This window comes from Xenopus tropicalis, chromosome 4 (assembly GCF_000004195.4).
Source record: "Xenopus tropicalis strain Nigerian chromosome 4, UCB_Xtro_10.0, whole genome shotgun sequence".
NCBI lineage: Eukaryota > Metazoa > Chordata > Amphibia > Anura > Pipidae > Xenopus > Xenopus tropicalis.
Window position 1 is genome coordinate 121726217 of NC_030680.2, and position 21764 is coordinate 121747980.

Sequence of the window (21764 nt, forward strand, 5' to 3'; positions counted from 1 at the left end):
TAGGTGTGTTCTGGGTAATACAACTATCCTGGCGGAGTTTGCAACGGATGAGGAGGTGAGCCGGTATCTTGCACAAGCTCAGCCACCAGCTCCCTCTGCTCCAGGAGCAGGCTGGCAGCCTTTGGAAGTGGGACCGAACCACCCAGCTGAACCAGTAGGGCCAGCCCTAAACCTTTTTGGAGGAACCACAGGGCTAGGGCAATGGAGCAGCGGCGGTGGTGGTAGTGACCTGTCAGGGGTTTCTCTCTGGGGTACTCCTAGCAGCTACACATCCAGTCTGTGGGGTGTACCGAGCACAGAGGACGCCCACAGGATGGGCAGCCCTGCCCCGTTACTACCCGGTGACCTTCTGGGAGGAGGGACCGACTCGATATAAACTTTGAACTTTCAACTCTGACCTCGTGACCTTTCAGAGCAGCAGCACTAACTTGACCTTTTCGTGTTTTTTTTGTTTTTTTTTTTTTTTTCAAACTTGCAATAAAAACTTTTTTTTTTTTTAACAAAAAATTGGGGGAAAAAAAGAAAACGGATACAGATAGAGATATCAGGTGGGTGCAAACTAAGACTCCTGATCGCCAACGTTACAAAAACTTGCGGTCACTTTTAAAAGTGGTTGGTTTAACTTTTTTGTGCTTGCAAATTAATTCCTCCCCCATTGGATATCTGAAGAAAGTGGGAGGAGGAATAAAGAAAAAAAAGTTGGAAACAGTGGGGGGTGGGAAATGTAGAAAATGGAGAAAAAAAAGGACAAAAAAAAAAAAAACATATCTGTCTCGAAATACTTGAATACTGAAAGCCAATGTTGAAAGACAATGTGAATTCATAAAATCTACCCTATAATACCTTGTGTGCCGGATAGGTCTATAATATGTCATAAGGACCTTTCTGACATCCATGGAGTTCAATCCTGTTGTGCCGGGGAGGGTGGGCAGAGTTGAGTGTTTATCTAGAATTATTATGTGGCATTTTGTGAAAGCTGGATGAAAAGGAAGGCAACAATGCAGAAAAAGGTCATTCAAACAATAAACCCTTTCATGCCAGAGGGGTGCATTATGTTGCAAAAGGACGTGTAGATATTTCCAGAGCCCGAGTTAGTGACCGAGGCAAAAAAGGGGCAATGCAGAAAAGCTTATAGATAAGAACTGCTTATATCAGGAACTTCTGTCCTCTAGGCCGCTTTCTGCTGTTGTCTGTTTGGAGGATTCTTGGGAGTCATGGTTAAACAGTAGCAAAAACATAACAAGGAGGATTTTCTATTCTTTATTACACAGTATGGGAACTGAGAATTGTAGCAAGAACCCCCAAATAGACCTGGGGGCCTAGGAAAAATGCCCGCCCTTGGCTAAACCGGCCCTGGATATTTCCACTGACTGAAAAGGGAGTGAATTCTTCTGCCTTTTACTAATAAAGGTTAATGGAAGTGGATTAATCTCCTCCATACTATTACCAAACATTTCATAGTAAGGCAGAAGGAAAGCTGGAAATTACCTTTATTTATTTGTGTGATGCAGGGATGTACAGATAGGTTTAGCCCAACTTCCTCAGACTAATCCTGTGGCCATGCTGCAGTGTCAGTCCTACATTTTCTTTTAGCTGGCTGAATTTATAATCTCTGTGTTTTTACCATCCACAGACAATGCTGCAGAAAACCTATGTCAGGGTAAAGGATGTGGTCTGGGCAGCCTTATCAAAAAAGCGAGGCCCACCTCCTGGGCCCTACTTGCAGCATTCAGCTGTTCCTTCACAATTTCTTTCCATCACAAAATAAAGGTGACTGTGTGCACTATATCAGTGGGAAGAAGATCCTCAGTTAAACCTTTTTATTATCAGCAAGACTAACATCTTTGCATTAAGCTCATCTGGCTAGAAAGGAAATTCAGTCGATATTTTTTATAAATGAAAGACAAAAAAGAAACCCAAGCCTTCACTCCATCTCTTTTGTGGCACTTTAAAGATGAGAACCTCATTCTTGCAAAAAGACTTAGTATTAAAAATGAACATGTTGGCAGCAGTCGGCTTATTTGGAAAATGCGTCCCCAACTCTGGGGGTGGGGGGAAGGGGTTTTACAGCGTTTGATACAAAATTCCCATTTCAGTGTTTTCATTGTGGTGTATCAGCAGAAGGCTAATTTCCTTGATTCCTCATTAACGCAGCTCTTAATACTAATGAAGGGACAATTCTCTTGCCGTGTAGCCACTGAGTTCAGGATTTTTCAACGTTAAAGGCACATTTATGGATTTTGAAATAGATCATATCCATGAAACTGCTTATAAACCAAAAGCAAACTACTCTGCAGAAAAGAAAAAAAAAAGGCCTGATAATGGGGACAAAGGAGTCTTAAAGCCCTTTATTTTTATATGTAAAAGTTTTTGCACCAGGACTGTTGGATTTAATTGTAGACACTTTACCATTGGCTGCTTACACCCCAGAGTTGGTGGATCCATTAGCACTTCTGAGTGGAGAGAATTGTTTTTGTGAGGTCAGTTCGAGTGAAGTTGTTAGAATTACTGATGCCACTTTAAAAAGGAAAAAAATTTAAAAAAAAAGCAAAGAATAAGCTGAAGCATTTATTATTGGCATAGGCCAAAGGCTAATAGTATACCCGCTTCCATTCTGTATCTCTGGAATGATTGGGGCAGTTCAGCAGAGATATCACTGGTACTGATAGGGCAGAGCAACATAACGGCTGAAAAATAAGAACGCACATGTCAAGGGTTGTGAGTTTTTAAAACATCAATGTATGGGTGTTAATGTTAAAATTCATGCTTATGGTGGCCATACAGGGTAAGATTTGCTTGTTTGGTGAGGTTGACAAATCTTTCCCTCAATATGCCCACCTTGGGTGGGTGATATAGTGCTAATGTGATTGGGCCAAACAATTGCATTACAATGAAGGGGCATATAAGAAGTTACAATAAGTCAATGCAGTCCTTGTTGTGACAGAAAAATCAAGCCTGCCTGATGGACATCTGGATGATTTTTGGCCAGATATTGGACAGGGAGGCTTGTTGGAGGGCCCCATACATGGGCAGATAAGCTGCTGAATCAGTCTGAAGGACTCAAATCAGCAGCTTAAATTTGACCATGTTTGGCCACCTTCCATACACTGTGTGCATGTAAATCTATAGTAGACATTTGCATTGTGATTAGCAGAGCTGTTTAACAACCAACTCATTTGTTTGCAGCTAAATGTGTGTTTTATTCTGCTCACTGTGGTTAATCACATGGCTGTAATGTGAACTACCACCCTGAGAATAATGGCACCTATTTCTAGCTGCTGCAAAGCATGATCAAGCCCTTCAGCTGGAAAGAAACTGACATTTGCTAAGGAGGAGTAATAAAGTGGAATATCTCTTGCAAGAAGTGTTGACCACCTTTATTCAGTATTGTAGCTGCTCCTATGTACGTTTTAGATGCAGATTAATCCGATGCAGAGGTCCTTACTTGTTGCAATTCCTTCCTTTGGTCCCTCCCCTCCCCCAATATTGCTGCCTTTACTGTGTTGCTGCCTGTAATGCATAACTCATTTAGCAAGTCAAGAATGATAGGATACAATCCCTAATCTTTATTTCCTGATGTCCTCACTAGATAATACCTGGAGCAGATACCTATAAGCAGTGGGTTTGTTAGCGCTACCTCCACCCAGTAGGCAATCCTGCTTATTTTACTTTAATCTTCTCCCTAAACTTAGTTACTGATGCATAAATGCCTTTTCCTCTCTCCAGTGCCTACTGAATGCTTGATAAAGCCAGCTAATTGTCCTTTGATATTGGGTTTACTGAGTTAACAATCATTCAGATCAGTTAGGTTTTAGTAAAAAAAAAAAAAAAATATTTAAAAAAAAACAAAAAAAAACACAACTTTAGGGTACACTCCAGGTTTATCATTGACAGTGAAATGAAGAGCAGTTTTTAAAACGGCATCAAAGAAGTGAAAAGGGTGCTGGGTGACTGAAATCCATGCGTCTAACTAAAAATTCCTCTACCTTAGTCTGTTTACCAAAACCAATGCTTAATGGCTTAAGAACATGGATTTTAAACATCTGGCCATTTGTAAATGAATGGAATGGCTTGTGGTGATCACATGTCACCCCCCCCTTCCCTTCATGGCCACTCTTTCATACTGTTGATTCGTGTAATGTGGCATTTACCACCTTCGGCATTGAAGGGGAAATAGACAGAGGCCTGCTATCTACTCAACTAAACAGTCTTCATCCATGAGACAAATTGTGTTTCTGTTAGGCACCTTATAGCCAAATATATAGAAGGTACTTGATAATAACATGATGGCGGGATACTGCTTAGTTAGTATTGGCCTATAACTATGCATTATTGTGGGCTGCTTAGAAATCTGCAATGGTCGCTATTGAGCAGCTGCTCAGCATACGGTGGCCATTTTAATAACTAAACTGTGAGACGGTGTGTGTGTTTGTGCGCGTGTGTACGTGTAACATGGGCTAACGTTGTATTCTGAAATTTCTGGATTCTTATCTTGTTACCTGCATTGCGGTTTTTTTTCTTCAATATTAAACTGCCTTTATCATGGGTGAACTTTGAAATGACCTCTTCCATTTTCCTGAATGTCTTGTTTATGCTCTTCAATATGTAACTATTTGTTGATATCCCTTCCCAAATCCATAACTTATTTTGAAGGACTATGGACTGGATAAGGGGTTTTTTTTCAGATGCAGCTTCCTATGGTAAATAGATTTGGTCGCCATCATGATATATTTGATTGGTAGCAGAATAGTGTTGCTTAAGGGATGCAGAATTAGGCATGTGATTGGGACTTGTGTGCTTTACTGTACAGTCATTGGCAGCTTTGTTACACTGGCCATGAGTGAACCCTGACTCGAGGTACTGTCTTAAATGGGATTCTACATGCCATTATGTCATTAAAGATCAATGAAATGTTCCATAAAGTTGGTGGGTTCTTGTGTATACTCTCACTGGGTAATCACAGGCTGATACTGACTGGCTTTTTATCCATGTTTATAGCCAAAATGACAGATACCTGACTAATATATCGTCTGGGCTCTATCCAGTATCAAGGAAGGTTGTAAACTCCTATTTTGTGAGGACTGTTTTGGGCTATTGGAGCTAAATGTTAGCCTTGGAGTCGGTGATTGACCCTGTTTAACTACATCATCACCAAACCAGTCTATCTTTCTATTTATGGCCAGCTTTGTATTATTATGCACAGGAAAGTATGTGTTACACTCCAGCATATCAGCAAATGTAATTCCAAAGGGCACGTAGTGTTGCTTTTTGGTGATCTATCAACATGTGGCCAAACATAAAAGCTCTTGCGTTAAGAACTTTCCAATAAAGTAGCTAAAATGCTCTCCTATACAAAGAACTGCTTACTTTAGCTTGAAAACCTGAATCAGCCCTCACTCCAGTCCCCCTACTCCAAGTGAAACACTGAATCCTCTGACTTTAAAATTCACTTTTATGAAGAAATGTAGTTAACCAAAAATAAACCATTCTAAATGCCCTGATGTACAGTGGAGGGTTATAAAAAATAAAAGGGGGGGGGGGGGTCATATGCATATGCACAAATTACAATTTCCAGGAACTAACTGGGAGTTAGAATGTGAAATTATCTGGAGGGCCCTCGATTGCCAATCTGTCCCTTACCATGGTAATCATCCAAGAAATTCTGGTTATTTTCTCTACAGTATCTTGTTTCCTGGCAATTGTATGAATAGCAAACAGATCAACATCATCCAGTCCAGTCTAATAGAAACACTATAGGAAATATTTCTTGTGTAACTGGTTTCAGGGCCTAAGACATGTTTTACTGTTGATCCATTGACGGCCTGGAGGTTTCCTTCAGTGCAGAGTTGGAACTAAACTAGGTTGCCAAGCCCACCTTTAATAACAGGGTAGGTTCAAGTGACACTAACTCTTCCAAACGATTGGTAGGGCTGGTGTGCCCAAAAAACATAATGTGTGCTGCCATTATTTTAGAAGAGAAAATGACACACAAAAAAAGGAATGGGCATTAGCAGTAAGCTGCAACCGAGTAGGTTAGTCAGTGGAATAATGCAGGTTCTGATAGGAAAAGGACATCATTTTAGATTCTATTCAAGAGCAGTTTGGACGCTAATAGCAGTTCACATAGAACCCGGTCTTTTATTATAGCCTCATATTCTGTTGTCCCAACTCTGGAACTTGCCCACTTGTAGATATATAATGTGTGCACCTACTGCTGCTTTTACATTCTGCACCTTTAAGAAATTGCATTCTTCTTGTTTTAAATGTTTTTTTCCTTTAAACAGGTCTTGGCTTGTGCCATTTTACTTGCAGGCATAAGTATGAGTAGAGTAAGGTACACAAGACCCAAATGTAGGCGAAATCTGTAGTGGCTGCTCAGCAATGGCTTTTCTAATTGGAGACTGTAGAAAGCGGAATTGACCATTTCATTAACAATTCAGGGGGGTCATAAAGGTACAGTGCAGATTTGGTAGGGGGATATCTGTTGTATCAGTGTTTATATTGTTTCTGCAGTCTGTCTCAGATGCAGTCAGTTACAGCAAAAACCCTTTTTACGACAATGGAATTTAGAGTGCAGTTCATGTCAGTGGGCACTTTGCTCTCTGTATGAGTTTAGCACATATTCTCTTAATACATGGCATAAATCTGTACATATATGTAAGCTCGTCAGGGTTAAATTCAGTGATGACAGCATTTGATTGGCACAATCATATACCTGTCATCATTTTTTCAAATTGAATTCATTACCATATTCAGAGTGAAACTTCCATTAAAAAAAAACCCAGATCTAATTTGTCTGAAATAAAGTAAGGGCAAAAAGGTTCAGTGCAGGAAGGCTGGGGTTTCCGCGGGCAGGAAGTTTACATTCATTTGGGCCGTCCAATCTGCAGACCCCTCCAGCAGCTAGAAAGTATCTAACAATTGTTACACACAATGTCCTTTGTACTTTGTATCTGATTTCCCTCTCCAGGGACCCTTTGGCCCTGCCCTGTAGTAGTGGAAAACTTTCAGCAATGGGGGCAATGGCACAGTAGGCATTTTAAAGAGCAAATCAAGAAGATGATGGTGCTTTGTCTGACACTGATAACAGTGGGAAGCGTTGCCAGTAACCGTGCATCTGTGAATTTTACCAAAATATGTGCCCTGTGCTGGCACTCAGAATGCCTTTTATGTACCATTGCGCTAAGCATTCCCCAACCTAGAATTGTGTAAGTAAGATGCACGCACTACTACTAACAACTTACCCATATGGGAAGGAAAGATCTCCATTACATGCTGCTTGCTGGAAAGCCAACCTATCCCTTGTCTCTTGCACCAATGTATTCTGATGTGGAATTCCAGTTTAATTCATAAACCCTTTGTGTTGCAGCTCCCTGTACCCTGAGCAACAAAGGGGCTTAAAGCAGTTGTTGTATTTCTGTCAGAAGCACTTAAATCTGCAGCCCAGATCTTGCATACTGTCATAAATCAGTATTATCCATGATAGGTTTTCTTGAGCTTTTCAGCCTATTGTTGTGCCTATAACAGTGTGACCATCAGATAAGGGTAAATGCTTCCCTTGGCTCCTGCACTGCTATGGGGCATATTTGCTAATGGTTTGTTAGTTCCAAACTGTTGTGGATGGGGCTGAGGGTGCTGTTATGCTGGAGGTTGTCCACACATTACCTGACTACTCCTGATTAATTTCTGGCATATGGATTTTCTCAACATTTTTGTCATTTGGTCAGGGGTCAGTATCTGCTTCTGGCCTTCTGCAAAGGTTTGTGAAGTGAATGGGAATGAATGGAATTGAATAACATGCTTTTTCTACCAATTTCTGTGCGACAGGGACTATATATATATATATATATATATATATATATATATATATATATATATATAAACACAGGTGACTCATAATATATCCATGGACCTGTGTCAGTTTACAATATAGGGTGCAACGAGCGTGTTAGCAGACATTTTTGTGTGTTTCAGGTAGGGACATCCTACCGCGATCTCTTTGGTATATTTTTGTTGTATGCAGTTTCAAAATTTCAGTAAAAGATGATAGCATTTCTGTTTAGTCCTATGTCAGGCATCTGTTTTTTGTTTGTTTGTCATCTGCACTCCATCCCTCTGGTGTTATTGCCAAGCCTTAAATTGGATTATGTTTTTTTTTTTTTTTTTTGGAAAGGTAACAAATATACATTAAAAAGTCAATTGACTTCTTTAAAAGACTAAGGTATCTTCTGTATTGTGTTTTGCTTATGAAACTGTTTTCCATGCAGTAAATTATTTACTTGACACTTAAAAACAACTTCATGTGTTGATTCTGTTTTGTCTGTGAGGGAAAGCTTCTTATCTGTCTTTCACTTCTAGCAATGAAGGGGGGAGAAGGGCTCAGGGCTGGCTTTGTGGTAAATGGTCTGATCATGTGTCGGGGAGTGTGTCTGCTTGTGAGCAGAGACCATTTTTCTGACCAGCATGACCAATATATGACCATAGCGAACAATATCTAGCTGTGTACGGGCACCAGTAATATTTAATTGAAAGCCATAAGAGATGTTAACACCAAGCTAGGGAGACCAATATCCCCTTGACGTCTGGTCAGAGTAATAACTTGTGTATCCATGGGCATTTGACCTGTACTACATTTTTATGGGTTCTACTGCAAGTTTTAATTTGACGAATGCCCCTGTCACAGGAGTATAGGCTCCAATCCTTGGAACAGTGGAACATGCAAAACCCGCCACAAGTCCAACCAGAATGAAACATCCTATGGGTACATAGCTTTAACAAGCAGCAAAGCGTTGAACTATCCCTTAGCCAACAAATTATTTGCAACTTAGTTTACTTGCATTGGAGGAAAAGAGATGCTCAAAAATAGTAAATTAGATTCACTGGAAAAATACATTTTTGGGGGGTTTGATGTTATTTGGATATAATCACCACACATATCCAAAAGGTGATGTGAGCTGCATTTTCAGATACTTACAGTAACCAGCAACCTGTGCCAACCATGGCTCCATCACTCACAGGGCCACATAAATCAGTGGCTTCTGGGATTCACATTACAAGCAATGGTGGATGATTGTGTAGCACTTTGCAACAGTTACACAACTACCAGTGTTGCACAGGGGAGCCATGTTCGGAGGGGTGTCTTAGCTGGCTCTTTGTGCTGTTAGCTCTGTCACGGTATTTGTGTGCATGAATTCCTTGTTTACAGTGCAGTTACTCCTACTATCCTTGTCTAATTCAGTCTATGGTGCTTGCCCTGTTGCTGTCGGGTAGATTGGCAATTTCAAAGATAGCCATCATCAACCAGAGCCACTGTTTACATTTGCCATTAACTAAAGGGAATGAAATGCCCAGGGCTGCTGCTTTTTCCTTCTCTTGTTGCTCTAGGAAACCTGCCTGTGCCATGACAGCAAGCAAAGGGAAAGTAAACCCCACCTCATTACTGCATACGAGCCTCTGACTAAATGCATTGTTTTATTGTCTTCTACTGTGTGCTAGAGGGACCATGTCCAGCTGCCCTCTCTGTAAAATGGCTTTCTGCCCTTGTATGTAATGAAGACATATATGCAACATTGCCTTCATGTGCTATCTGTAACTGCTAAGGGAGGACATGTGAACTCAGCTAAAATGCCAGTATTGTAACATTAAATGGGCAGTGTAGCCTTTATGCCTCATTAGCACAAATTTCATTAAGTTTTATGTTTTAAAGAATGAAGTCCTTCCATAATAATGATGCTCTTTTTTTCCCCTGAATTTTGTGTGACTAGGCATGGATTTGTATTTCTTAAGAAAAACCTATTAAAATATATTTTGTGTGAGTAAGATACAAGGTCTGGCATATTTGGTCTTTTATAAAAGTTTGCGGATATTGATGTAGATGTATAAGGTAGCCCTTTAAAGAGGGCCTACCCCGAGCAGTAGAGCCCTGTATTAAAGTTATTGTCATGTGAAGGCAGGATGACCCTGTTCAGCATTGTAGGCTACATCATATCATTCATGTTATGACCTTAAGTCAGACCACCATGATTCTTTACTCCCTGTGCAGTTATGTGGCGTTTACTCTGTGGCCAAACATGTCTGCTGCCCCGCCTGTCCAACATCTCATTCCCAAAGTATTCATATGAAGCTGGTCCTTGCTTTGCTGCTTTAACAGCCTCACCTGAGAGGGCTTTCCTCTAGATGCTGAATATTGTTGCTGATTCCATTCAGTCACAAGAACATTAGTAAGTTTGGGCACTGATGTTGGGGATCAGGGATGGCGTTGCAGGTCATCCCACTGGTATTCTATTGGGTTGAGTTCAGAGATCTGTAAAGGCCAGTCTGAATCTTCCACTCTCACCAAACCAATTCTCTACAGACCTCTGTGTGTGTGTGTGTGGGATGGGGCATTATCCAAACGTTTGCCATGAAGTAGGAAGCATGGAAGAATGTCATTGTACACCGTAGCAGCACCTGTGTCGGCAATGGGTGCAACTTAAATCTTCATTTATTTAAATCATTTTTTATTACATGAAGCTGTAGGGTTAGAGGGTCCTGCTAAACTAGCCAGTCCCACTAAAAAGAAGGGACATTCAGAGTTTTCTGTGTATATAGGATACACACAAGCTTAAAGTGAAGTATAAAGCTTAATTTTGTGTTTATATATCAAGCATTGTTGTTGGTTATGGCATGAACAGATGGCAGGGATTTCCTATAGGGACCATTCTGCTCAGTAGAAGAGCCCATGGCTGAGCAGCACAGTGTGTGATAACTGGAGGGTCATGGAAAAACTGAACCTTTATTCTTTCTTCATCCTTTTATTCTTCCTCCTAATCCATATATATATAATGCTTAAAATATCTTCCTCAGAGCTGCTATTCTGGCTTTTGCAATGTGGTGGGTTCCAAACTGCCTTAGCCTGGTAACTGTGATATCCCATGAAGCTTATTTGCGTTGGTCACAGCATAAAAAACCCTTGGACATTTTGTTTTCATTAAACCAAACTATGCATTATGTGTAGTTTTTATTACATAAATTGGAACTTCGTGGAGCATTTGGCAACAGTATTTTAAAACTGTTGTGAATTGTATTTTTTTTTTTTTTTTTTTTTTTTTTTTTAAATATTGGTGTGCCCTGATTTCCCACCTATATGCGATTGGCCTAGGTTCAGATCATAAGAACATATACAGACCCACCTTTAGTGCGAAAATATACCTTCCTTTCTGACATAAGCTCTTTCATGTGGGCTAATGTAGAAAAGGTGCAAAAACACCATCTGAGCTTCTAGATATGTTGTTTTACAGAGACATACCTGACTCCACTCCATATTGAAAGAAAAACCATGTCACTCAGATGAACCATTTCTAAACTATCCTTAGGCTCGCAGTATAATGCGAGCCCTCCCTCAATTTGTTCCATTGCGAAGTGATGGATTCTGGGACTTGAAGTCCTGCTTTACACCACCCATGTTGGAAAATGGGTTTATCAGACAATCATGGTTTCCTTTTAATCTGTGGAATCCGGTATATCGGTGTAACAGCAAATACATTTATATTAGTGGCAGTTTAGCTATTCCGAATACACCTTATTACATAAGCCCAACTCTATGAGCTCAGGTCAGAAAGGGGCTATATGTTTCCTTGAAACCAGCCGGGTAGATATAAGGCCAATCCATGGGCAGATATTGGTTGGGTTGATCATATGTTTGGCACCATTTACAGTCCAACAGGCTGCTAACTTAGTCTTGGACAGTGTATGGTCAGCTTTATAGTGTGGCATTCTACCAACTGTCAGGTCCATAGGTCAGTGAGTGTTGGACAGACATTTTAGACCCATGTCCCTGATGCTTTCCCAATAGATGGTTTCTGTGCACAGGAAACGTTTCTGTAGATTTGCTTTGGCATATTTCTGGGCCAGCTGGGAATATTTATGCAGTAACCAATAGAAAAGTAGAGCCTCTGATTTGTGAGATCTACAGAGAATGCATTAGAGAAGGCAACCATCTTGGCAGCTTAATTCCAACACAGAAGTGCAAACATTCTAAAACGCTCTGTACGTATTATACGATATACCCTGTTATTTCAATGAGATGTATTTCAAAGTAATGAATTGGGATAACATTCCCAAAACGGCCAGTCAGGTGAGTTTGATGACTAACTAGTCCCCATGTTTTTAAATCAGCAGTTATTGCTGCAGAACTCAAATCCTTTGTGAATTGTCTTTTATTTAGAAACAAGCAGTAAATATGCTGAAATAACTTTATAATGAAGTGACAGGTCAGTGTTCCCCTTTGTTTTATGCTTTAAATGAAGTCAAAAGAAAGGGCAAATCATGTATTGGGCATTGGATCAAACTCAGGTAGTGCCCTCAGATCTTCTGCCCTTGTTACTACAAGCAGCACCACTACGATTTTCCTTCAGATTTCCTTTTCCTGCCTGTGTTTTAAAGCTTAGAATGCCCTTCGGACATAGATGGATACAGTGGGACCGTTTGGAGCAACTTGACCTTGCATTGCCTAAACGCCGGAAAGCTCTATGGTGTGCGCATATAATGTGCAGCATATTCTGGGTGGCACAGGCCTGTTCCTAGACAATGTTCAGATTGTTTCTTTCAGCCCAGAACTAACTTTGTACTTAGGACACACCGTTCCAGTTCCTTTTGCTGTAGTTGTGTGAATGCTTACAATAGTACTTGGCAGATTTTGAGCATTTTGTGGTTTTTGTTTTCAAAGTGAATTAACCTTTCTGGATCCATCCATGTGCAAGCTTTGTAGCTTTTCCGTCTTTTAGGGTTCATTTATTTATTGGCCTTTGCAGATCAAAGTCACATTAATATACAGATTTTCAAAAGAGATATTCTTTGGTTTAAAACAAGAATCCAAGAAGAAGAAAAGCTTAGTTACCTTAAATCATTTATGCTATTAAATCACCTCCCCGTATCCTCCACCAGTTGTTTGCTGCCCAAGTCTAAATCTACTCCCTCCAAGCCAATCCGTGCACTGCGTTTCATGCTGACAGCAAAATGGTTCAAATGTAAAACTGTGCCTGACTTCTAGAAACTTCGGAGAATATGCTTTGAGAGAGATTTTTTTCTATACAAAATTCAGTTTCAAAACCATTTACAATTTGTTTTATTTGGAAAATTCAAAATGGTTTAAAATGGACTACTGTGAATGATTGATATAAAAACTTCATACTCTTAAATATAATCATCTTTTCAACTACAATCTTTGTTCTAGGTTTGGATCTAAAAAGTACTCGTCCCTAGAGATGTCCGATTGTTTCTGTTATGTTTTATTAAGACTAGGCATAATTGTGCGATTTGGCGCCATTAAGTTGCATCTGGCTGTGGGCGGGTCGGAACTACAACCCCCGATTTTATGTTTTTCAACACATTTACAAGGAATGTAAAAATGCACTATGATATTATTGTTAGACAGAAAGCAAATTTTTGAATACAATTTCAAGTTGACAAGGAAGGGTGGAAAATTCAGGGCCCTCCGCATTTTTTTGAAGTATACAATGTCTTAATATGTGTGCTTGTGTTACTTGGATTCTGTGTTTCCTCAACTAACCAAAACAAGCAAAAAGATTTATATAGAAAAATATATATACATATATTGTTACTGTATGGCGCTTACGTTTTAATGTTAATTTATCAGGCCTGGATTAAGTGTGTCTTTATTTCCTGCTGCTTTCTCTACATGATTGGTCAGTGCTCCCGTTTTAAGGAAAGATCTTTTTTTTTTTTTTTTTATGTTAATCTCTTCAATTGAAAAAGTACCTATATATAATGCAAAGGTGGCTTCCAAAAGGGGGGAGTGCCAGAGAGGCCATTGGGTGGGGACCTCTTAAGCACAGTGCGTTTCAATGAAGATTGTTCTTGTTCATTAACCTCTCTGCGACCAGAAATGCCTACAGCGTTTGGGGCGGTTCAGTTTACTTCAGTGACCATAATGGGGACAGGGTTTGGACTGACTGGCCATTGTTTACAATCCATTGATGCGCTTTAGGTCTCCGACACCCAAATCTACTTCCTACAAAGTTTATTGTGTAGTTGATGTGACCATCAGTCGCCTGCAACTGCTGCCAAAGGAATGAAATTCTAATGCAAAGATTGACTTACACTGAATTCCAAAACCTGCATTTTCAAGCGGACTCTGGACCAAAACCTTAAATTAAAATCTGGAACACTCAGAGTAAAGCAAGAGACAATGAACATTGCTTTCCATGAATCTTATCAACATCTCCAAGTCTTAAGCAGAGTCTGGCATAGTTCTGTAGTAACTGAAATGCAAGAGGGGTATCACTGTTTTTCAGCCTGTTATATTTGTGTCAATATTCTATATTTGTTCAACACAAGTAAAAATGTCATTTTGTTGGGAGGCTACCTTCATCTATTTGTAATATTGTTCTGGGGAGGATATTTGTATCTCGGGGTGCCATGTTTGTTCCTGGAAGTGGGACCGTAGAAATGAAAGTGAGGTGCCTGTAAGTAAGGGGCATCTTGAAAATGTCAGGGTATGGATTTGCGCTTTCATTTCTAGGCATAAATCCTTACAGCCTCCTTCATTAGGAGAAGACTACAAACTGAGGGACATGTCCTTATCATTATGTTGCTAGCAGGCCAGATTGTTAAGAATATTGGGATTTTAGCATTAGAAGGTACAGGACAACTGCATCTCTTGTGCTCAAATATGGATGTTCTTGAAATCTGGCCAGTTTGCATCTTTACAGGAGGGACTGATACATGTATATAATGTGAAGTCCATTGTCAGTATGTCATCCCTATAATGTGCCCTATACCCAAGATGTCAGTAGATTAAAATGACTTGCAAGATCAGCGAGGAACCCCTCTTTCCATCCCCGATCATACCACACTTTGAGGTGCCAAAACGTTTGGCCACTGTTAAGACCTTCACTGCCAGACACACTAATGCATGTCTCATTTATGAGCTCTGAATGAGGTTATAATGGTGTGTAAGCAAGAGGAACATTGCTTTAAACCTATTCTGACCCTTTGTTAACGTCATCTTTTCTAAATGATACTTGAATTAGCTCTGCTTCTGTGCATCTTGTGGATCCTGTTGGCATTAAATCCCATTCAGACAGGGCCTCCCAGAGCAATTCTTTGCAAGCACACTTCTTTCATTAACTTCCAGACTGGGAAAGTAGAAGCCATGTAATGTACTATCACTGGTTCTGGGCTAGGAAACTATTTTCCCTGATGCTTCTTAACACCTAATCACATCATCTTAGAACTTGTCTAAGTCCAACTGGACAATGATCCTCAGTCAAGCACATATGGTAGAGCGTTGCTATCCTTTATTTGCTTCCCAGAAGGGGCAAACAGAATTAGGTTTATCGTGGAAATATTGCCAGAAACCCAGTTGTGGGCAATATTACTGATTACATTCCTTGTTGCCTTATCAATGTGGCTATTGCAAAATCTGGACAGATGAACACTGTACAAAAATCAGGTTTTTCCGACGTTACACCCAAAACCACCACTTGATTAGACGCTTAAATGTTGGTTGTATTGTAGCTGTACCCTGCCATTTTATTACACACTGTCTCTCTCTCGATCTACACGCCAACAAGCACATTTCAATTATCCATCCACCACAGTACTTTCTCCCACCCCCTTTTATTTCCTATCACCGTGTTGGAAATCTACGTAGTATTGTGGTACTTACAAGAAGGAGAATGCTATTTTGCTGATTCACTCATAATAAGATGTTTAAACTCTATAAGTTGTGTATAAGCTGAGACCATAGTTTTTGTTTTACAATGATTTGTGTTTTCTAGCAGCTGGTACTGTATCTTTACATGACTCAGAGGCAAAGATCCAGTCTAACGGGAAGGTCAGTTCAGGATGAGGGCCAGGACTTTGCTGGGTTCAAACAATGTCTCCTTAGCTTCTCAAGAATATGCCAGATTATCTAGGAATCCATTTTCTACCAGAAAGGCCTGAAATTGCTGGATCCTCAGGTAGAGAGAGGATTTACCTTGTTGAGTCTTCTGAAACTGAGTTTATTTTATTATTTTGTGTTGTTGTTATTGTTCAGGGGCAGGGGAAGAGGGTGGGAGCTTTTAACAAGCTTTTTTTTTCTTGTTTTAGAAAACATTTGATTGTATTATGTGCAACTCTGTTGCTTCACATTATATAACTACAACAAAATATTTTTGGAGGGGAGGTTCTTGGAATACAAAGTCTATTAAAATGTGTTTGGCTGCTAAAGCATTATTTTGTCTCTGTGTCCTTTCTCTTCATACATTGGGGGGAACTTTATAAAGGCCACAAATATTCATAATATGGAGGAGGCCTTGACCTGGTAATAACATAGTACACTACATGGTGCACACCTGTCTGTCTAACATCTCATTCTCAAACCATGGATATTAATATAAAGTGAACCCTCTATTCATTTGGGAACGGATTAAACCAGATTGTTGGTGGAATTTGCTTCCATCAAGTTCTTTCATTCCCTTCTCAGTGAACCCATGGACCTTACCTTGTGCATTGGGGCATTATTGCACATGTATCTGATCTACTTGCCTAGCCCTAGTGTAGCAATGTGATGCTCTGTGGTGGTCACATTGCCACTCACCACACACATCCCGGGGGGGAAGTGCTTTCATATTTTAGGGGTATTTACTGGAGGGGGGGATTAGTTTAGGTAGAAAAACTATATATTGTTTTTTAGGAGAACCTAATACCAGAAAAAAGAAACATTTTTCATGATATAGGGATTTATACCAGAAACATTTTATTTTATGGACACAAATTCAACATATTTGGAAAGCCTTGTGTCTCCCAAACGTGCCAATATTTGATACAATACTTGATAGTTTTATTACAATACTTGATAGTTTTATGGAGATTTCTGACTTCTTTAGATCAAAAACTCCCAGCAGCAAATTACCAAATTTTCGAAGCATTACAGCAGAATACGGCATACTTTACATTCTAAAGCCAAAAATCCTGGAACATTAGGTTTACCCCAGGAAACTATATATTTTTGAAAAGTACACATTCTGCCGAATCCAAAATGGGTAACTATGTCTTCCAACTCCTAAGAGATATGCTGCAGAGACAGCGCTATAAGGGAGTAACTAAAACACTCAATTTTAGACGTGCAGACTTTGCCAGTATAAGGGCATCTCTGCAATGTGTCAACTGGGAAAGGCTTTTCATGGGGTTAGACACAGAAGGAAAATGGAACATCTTTAAAACATTGCTTTGTAGGTATACACAACAGTATATTCCCCTTGTAAGCAAGGAGAGGCATCGCAAAGCAAAACCTTTATGGCTGAATAAAAGTGTTATTGTCGAGGTTGGTAAGAAAAGACGTGCTTTTAGGGCATTCAAGTTAGCTGGGACAGCAGAAACTTTCATCAGGTACAAGGAAGCAGATAAAGCATGCAAAAAAGCTATCAAGCAAGCTAAAATAGAAATGGAAAGGGATATTGCAGCTAGGTGTAAAAAGAATCCTAAATTATTTTTTAATTATGTGAATAGTAAAAAAATGAAGCAAGAAGGGGTGGGAACTTTATTATCACGGGGGGGTACGTTGGTTGATGAGAACGGGGAAAAAGCTGACATTTTGAACTCTTATTTTTCATCTGTCTATACATCTGAGGAGCCAGATAATGAAGGCTTTCCTTTTAATATGCCCAGTTCTAGTAATTTAGCTACTGACGCGTGGGTCACTCGGGAGGAAATTCAAAAGAGACTTGAACATGTAAAGGTAAACAAAGGTCCAGGGCCGGATGGGATTCATCCCAGGGTATTAAATGAGCTGAGCGCTGTGATTGCCAAACCTCTTCACTTAATTTTTCAGGATTCGTTGAGGTCTGGCATGGTGCCGAGAGACTGGCGGATTGCTAATGTGGTGCCGTTATTTAAAAAGTGACCCCGTTCTCAGCCTGAAAACTATAGGCCTGTTAGTCTGACATCAGTAGTAGGAAAACTTTTGGAAGGGGTAATAAGGGATAGGGTACTTGAATACATTGCAGTTCACAATACTATTAGATTGTGCCAGCATGGTTTTATGCGTAACAGATCTTGCCAGACTAATTTAGTCGCCTTTTATGAGGAGGTGAGCAGGAACCTTGATGCTGGAATGGCAGTTGATGTCATCTACTTAGATTTTGCTAAAGCGTTTGATACAGTACCTCACAGAAGGTTAATGATCAAATTGAGGAATATTGGCCTAGAACATAATATTTGTAATTGGATAGAGAACTGGCTGAAGGATAGAGTACAAAGAGTGGTTGTAAATGGAACATTTTCTAATTGGACCAGTGTTGTTAGTGGAGTACCGCAGGGGTCAGTCCTTGGGCCTTTGCTTTTTAACTTGTTTATTAATGACCTGGAGGTGGGCATAGACAGTACTGTTTCTATTTTTGCTGATGACACAAAATTGTGCAAAACTATAAGTTCCATGCAGGATGCTGCCGCTTTGCAGAGCGATTTGACAAAATTAGATAACTGGGCAGCAAACTGGAAAATGAGGTTCAATGTTGATAAGTGCAAAGTTATGCACTTTGGTAGAAATTATATAAACGCAAACTATCTACTGAATGGTAGTGTGTTGGGGGTTTCCTTAATGGAGAAGGATCTAGGGGTTTTTGTTGATAACAAGTTGTCTAATTCCAGGCAGTGTCATTCTGTGGCTACTAAAGCAAATAAAGTGCTGTCTTGTATAAAAAAGGGCATTGCCTCAAGGGATGAGAACATAATTTTGCCCCTTTATAGGTCCCTGGTAAGGCCTCACCTTGAGTATGCAGTGCAGTTTTGGGCTCCAGTCCTTAAGAAGGATATTAATGAGCTGGAGAGAGTGCAGAGACTGCAACTAAACTGGTTAAGGGGATGGAAGATTTAAACTATGAGGTGAGACTGTCGAGGTTGGGGTTGTTTTCTCTGGAAAAGAGGCGCTTGCGAGGGGACATGATTACTCTGTACAAGTACATTAGAGGGGATTATAGGCAGATGAGGGATGTACTTTTTTCCCATAAAAACAATCAACGCACCAGAGGTCACCCCTTTAGATTAGAGGAACGGAGCTTCCATTAGAAGCAGCGTAGGTGGTTTTTCACGGTGAGGGCAGTGAGGTTGGGGAATGCCCTTCCTAGTGATGTGGTAATGGCAGATTCTGTTAATGCCTTTAAGAGGGGCCTGGATGAGTTCTGGATCAATCAGAATATCCAAGGCTATTGTGATACTAATATCTACAGTTAGTACTAGTGGTTGTATATATAGTTTATGTATGTGAGTGTATAGATTGGTAGGTGTGGGTTGTGGGTGCTGGGTTTACTTGGATGGGTTGAACTTGATGGACACTGGTCTTTTTTCAACCCTATGTAACTATGTAACTAAGTACCAAACAGCAAAGCTTTCCTGAATTTAGCAGTTTCTATAAAAAAAATTATGAAAATTCAAAAAAAATCTCCTCAGAGCTTCCAAGCACTTTATCTCCCACATAACATTAGGTACCAAGAAAAAACATCTTAAATATGAAACCCAAGGGTCCACTGAACAGTTTGATGCACATTGTGCATAGATTTAAAAACTATGTGGCGTACAGAGGCACCCAAATTGATATATAGCAAACACAATTTGCATGGAGCAAAAACAAGTAACAAAGAACAATGCAGAATGCAATAAAATCACAAAAATCTGATAAAACCACTAAAATCAATGCTTTTTTTCCTCACCTAGTATCTGCAGTCAGAATCACAGTTTGAATATTTTGTCTTGGGCAATTTAGTTTTACAGTTAATGGCTAAAATGCACCAAAATCACCAAAAATGTAATATATGTACCAAAATAACATTCAAAAAGATATTGCACAGTGCAGTTAGCAAATACACTATCCACAATGTTCATGTGTTCTTTGACACTAACCTGGGGGTTGGCAGGCAGGCAGGCAGGCAGGCAGATCGTCCTGGAGGGCAAGCAGGAACCAGAGGATTGTTTGGCGACACGGGGGGGAGGTAGAAGAACAGGAAACAGGCATGTAGTAACCACGTGCCTGAAATTTCCTTTGGGACCCCTGGGCGATCGCACCCCAGGGGCCACTTGTTCCCCGCCTCTGCTCGTTGCCTAGGGGTTTTGGAATGAGCGGGGAGCGAAGTCCCCCGCTCCCATAAATAAAAGTACACCAGATATGTGGCACTTAAAGGGTTAAAGTCATACACATATCAAAATTATTTACTTCAGTAAATTTCTTTACTAATTTAGTTTTCCAAATGGTATAGTATAGTGGGGGGGGGAGCCCAATGTTTTTCCATGGTTTAGGCTTGTGTGCCGGGATCCTGATCTATCTGGTAACCCTGTCGTCTCAGAATGTGACATCCTGTTCAGGACTACAGCTGTCTAAACCTCCAGGCCTAACTCCCTTGAGAAGTGCCAACATTTTTCAATAAAGGTGGTTGGTATACTGATTTCCACTGCACATATACCACCAAAAATACAGTTATTAAATAAAAATATGACACCCCCTGGGCATAGGGTTAGTGGCAGGGCTGTGGAGTACATAAATTCTTCGACTCTTTAGTTTATGGTACCTCCGACTCTTTATTTTAATATACTAATGTATTTTCCATGTTGACTGAAAGAACACAACATACAAAGTCTATAACTAAACCTAAGTCATTGTGGCATTTTATTTATTATAGAAATACAGACATTCCTTAAACCTAAAGTTTAAACAAAAGACAAAAAATGAAATAAAAGTTCTAATAGCTCAGCTGAACTTCACACTAGTGTAACAACTGCACACAGGGCTTTATTCTTCCAGCAGAGAAGCACTTTATTATAACTATTATCATCATCATCATTTACTTATATAGCGCCAGCAAATTACCCAGCGCTTCACAATAAATTTAAACAAACAGGGATCTTAAAAAGCTTACAAACAAGGACATTTAGAGTAACAATCGGGTCAGAGGGCCTTGCTCACAAGAGCTTACAATCTACTATTATCTGTGAAATAGGACATTGGAACATATTGTAATTTTACAATTTAAATTTATTAGGAGTTGGTACATTTTTCCACCTCCGACTCCAGGTACCCAAAATTGCTTCCAACTCCTCAGCTCTGGTTGGTGGGCAAGTTGTATTGCCTCGGGTGCAGGTACTACTTGTCCTGTTCAGTGGATATGCTACTGAATCATCTTCTCAATTACAGAACCAACAACAAGATGTGACACGGCCAAACATAGCAAAACATAGCACCAGTCAACCCAGATGTGCATCTCTGCATGTCAGGCACAGTGGGACTGGGGCGCCTCTTTCATGAGTCTGGTGGTGCAGTAGGGGAGGTTGGCCCTCTAGTACAAAAATGGGTATACTTCTCCTTTAAGGCTAATTTCATACCTTTACCATTTAAACAACATTTCTGCCCAAGATTTGACCAGTTTATCCCAAGACACACATTTATGAATAATGCTAACCTCATTGCTGTAAGAACCCTACTAGTATATGTAAAAAACTACTCCAAGGTTGGTGCCTAAGAAAAAAAGGTAAATATTATTTCTTGGTATTTATATAGCACAGACCAATGGCGTACCTAGAACGTACTGCAGGGATCCCCAACCTTTCTTACTCATGAGCCACAGTCAAATGTAAAAAGCCTTGGAGAGCAACACAAGCACCATAAAAGTTCATGGAGGAGCCAAATAAGGGCTAAGATTGGCTATTAGGCAGCCTCTATGCACACTATCAGCTCACAGGGGGCTTTATTTGGTAGTAAATCTTGTTTTTATTCAACCAAAACTTGCCCC

The 21764-nt window shown here is 40.0% G+C and overlaps 1 protein-coding gene across 8 annotated transcripts in view; it reads left to right on the top strand.

Annotated features, from left to right (window-relative positions):
• Positions 1 to 16221, top strand: part of tnrc6b (trinucleotide repeat containing 6B) — an 85336-nt gene extending 69115 nt beyond the window's left edge. For 6 of the 8 annotated variants that reach the window (XM_002934209.5, XM_012961478.3, XM_012961477.3 and 3 more), the window contains one exon: positions 4 to 16221. In XM_002934209.5, coding sequence (XP_002934255.3) covers positions 4 to 376 — 373 coding nt within the window. In that variant the 3' untranslated portion in view covers positions 377 to 16221. The remainder of the gene's footprint in view (positions 1 to 3) is intronic. The other 2 variants (XM_031901081.1, XM_031901083.1) reach the window with 1 other exon arrangement.
• Positions 16222 to 21764: the final 5543 nt, after the last annotated feature.